The sequence below is a fragment of the Mercenaria mercenaria genome, chromosome 4 (genome assembly GCF_021730395.1).
Source record: "Mercenaria mercenaria strain notata chromosome 4, MADL_Memer_1, whole genome shotgun sequence".
Classification (NCBI taxonomy): domain Eukaryota; kingdom Metazoa; phylum Mollusca; class Bivalvia; order Venerida; family Veneridae; genus Mercenaria; species Mercenaria mercenaria.
The window spans coordinates 75,809,660-75,811,482 of NC_069364.1; the positions used below are offsets into that span (position 1 = coordinate 75,809,660).

General features: G+C 35.8%; 1 protein-coding gene across 1 annotated transcript; it reads right to left on the reverse strand.

The window, feature by feature from the left end:
- Positions 1 to 741: 741 nt before the first annotated feature.
- Positions 742 to 1,407, reverse strand: LOC123553002 (protein GVQW3-like). The gene has a single exon (XM_045342753.1). It carries the CDS (start codon positions 1,405 to 1,407, stop codon positions 742 to 744), a length of 666 nt encoding a protein of 221 aa, XP_045198688.1.
- Between the last annotated feature and the right edge of the window lie 416 nt (positions 1,408 to 1,823).

The window sequence follows — 1,823 nt, forward strand, 5'->3', positions numbered from 1 at the left end:
TTCTTCGAATGCTTCAATAATTATTCCATTTATAAGAGTAAACATTTTATCAAACGTCAATAATACTTGTTTTGATAGCAATTTGAAGCCTTTTGTGCATTAAGTTTATAATCAGACTGATGTAAAAAGGTAAAATATATTATTTTTGAAAGAATAACCTAAAATGAAAGTACTTTATTCTAAAAAACGAATTAGTCAAGAAACATACCGTTTCCTTTTAATTCCTCTGTCATACTAGAATATTAAAGGAGAATTGAGTGAGCCGTATATCCACGTACATTTTTGTAATAGGAGGGTTGTTCGATATGTAATGTGTATTTTGTATTATCTTAAAAAGAACTGACTCAAATGATCAAATTAACTTTACATCCCTTCAAAGTATTCTCCGCGAATGGAAATACATAACTTCAGTCTGTGAATCCACTTCTGAAATGCGTCACGGTAGGCTGTTTTGGGTATACCTCTGAGACACTGGCTGACGGCTGAGCCAAGAGCTTGCCTGGAGTTATATCGACGACCAGATAAGAACTTTTCAGTTTTGGGAAAAGGAAAAAGTTGCAGGGGGCTAGATCTAGAGAGTACGGTTGGTGTGGCAAGACGGTTACCTTCTTCGACTTCAGAAATTGCTTTACAATTTCAGATGTATGTGCTGGAGCATTATCATGCAGTAGACAAACATGTTGAAATCCTGTCACTGGTCGTCTTTTCTGATAATATTTCATGAGCTTTTTTGGAACAACATCACGGTAATACCGACCAGTGACACTTTTGCCCTTGTATGGCTATACCGTCACATGAGAAGAATATAGCATAGAGAACCTTTTTTGTGCTCATTGTCCTTTTGGCAACTACAGGCCGTCTACCGTGTTTGTTTCCAATTTTCCTAACTGGTTCGAAATAGTGCACCCATGTCTCGTCACCAGTAACAGTGTTTGCAAATTGCCTTTGGTTGAACTTTGGAAACGTTTTGAGCAATTGTTTGGCCGTTTGTACGCGTACCCTTTTTTGTTCATCTGTCAAACGATGAGGTATCCATCTGGCAGAAATCTTTCGTACTTTCAAAATACGCTTCAGAATGAAATGTACTCTCGATAGTGATATGCCAACAGCTTTTGCAATATCGCGAATCGTATATCTGCCATCTTTTTCAATTATTTCCCTAACTTTTGAGACATTGGTCTTGACTGTTGCAGTCACCGGTCGTTCTGATTTTGTAGCATCTTTAACAGACTCTGAGCCACTATGAAATTTCTTTCTCCACCTACGAACTGTCTCATAAGATACGTTATGGGACCCGTAAACTTCCCCCAATTTAGTAAAAATCTGCTTTACCGAATGACCGAATTTTGTGCGAACTTTTATGTAAGCTCTAATTTCTTCAATATTTTCAACACGTTTTCCAACCATTTTTACAACAGTGGTCAACAACTGGCTCTATTGAAATGAAGATTATTTTAAAATTGTGTTGAACTAAAGATTCATGTATATACAATTGTAAACGTATTGAATAGAGCTATCCATGTGTATCAGTATCGGTGAAATCGTGCACACTTTTATCGTGCTGTAGTACAATACACATTACATATCGAACAACCCACGTATGAAATGTATACAATCCAGGTATGCTTTTATGACCATTAATGATATTGTCTCTCTGAAATCCCTCGTGCAAACGTCTTTCCAAAATTTAATTAAAACATCAATGAAATCAAATTTAAAATTAAAATATTCTGTTTTTGCAACCCTTATATACTCTAATGTAGGATTGCACTTACGTTAATTTTTCTTTGATATAGGCATATCATTTCCTATTTTGATTGGCT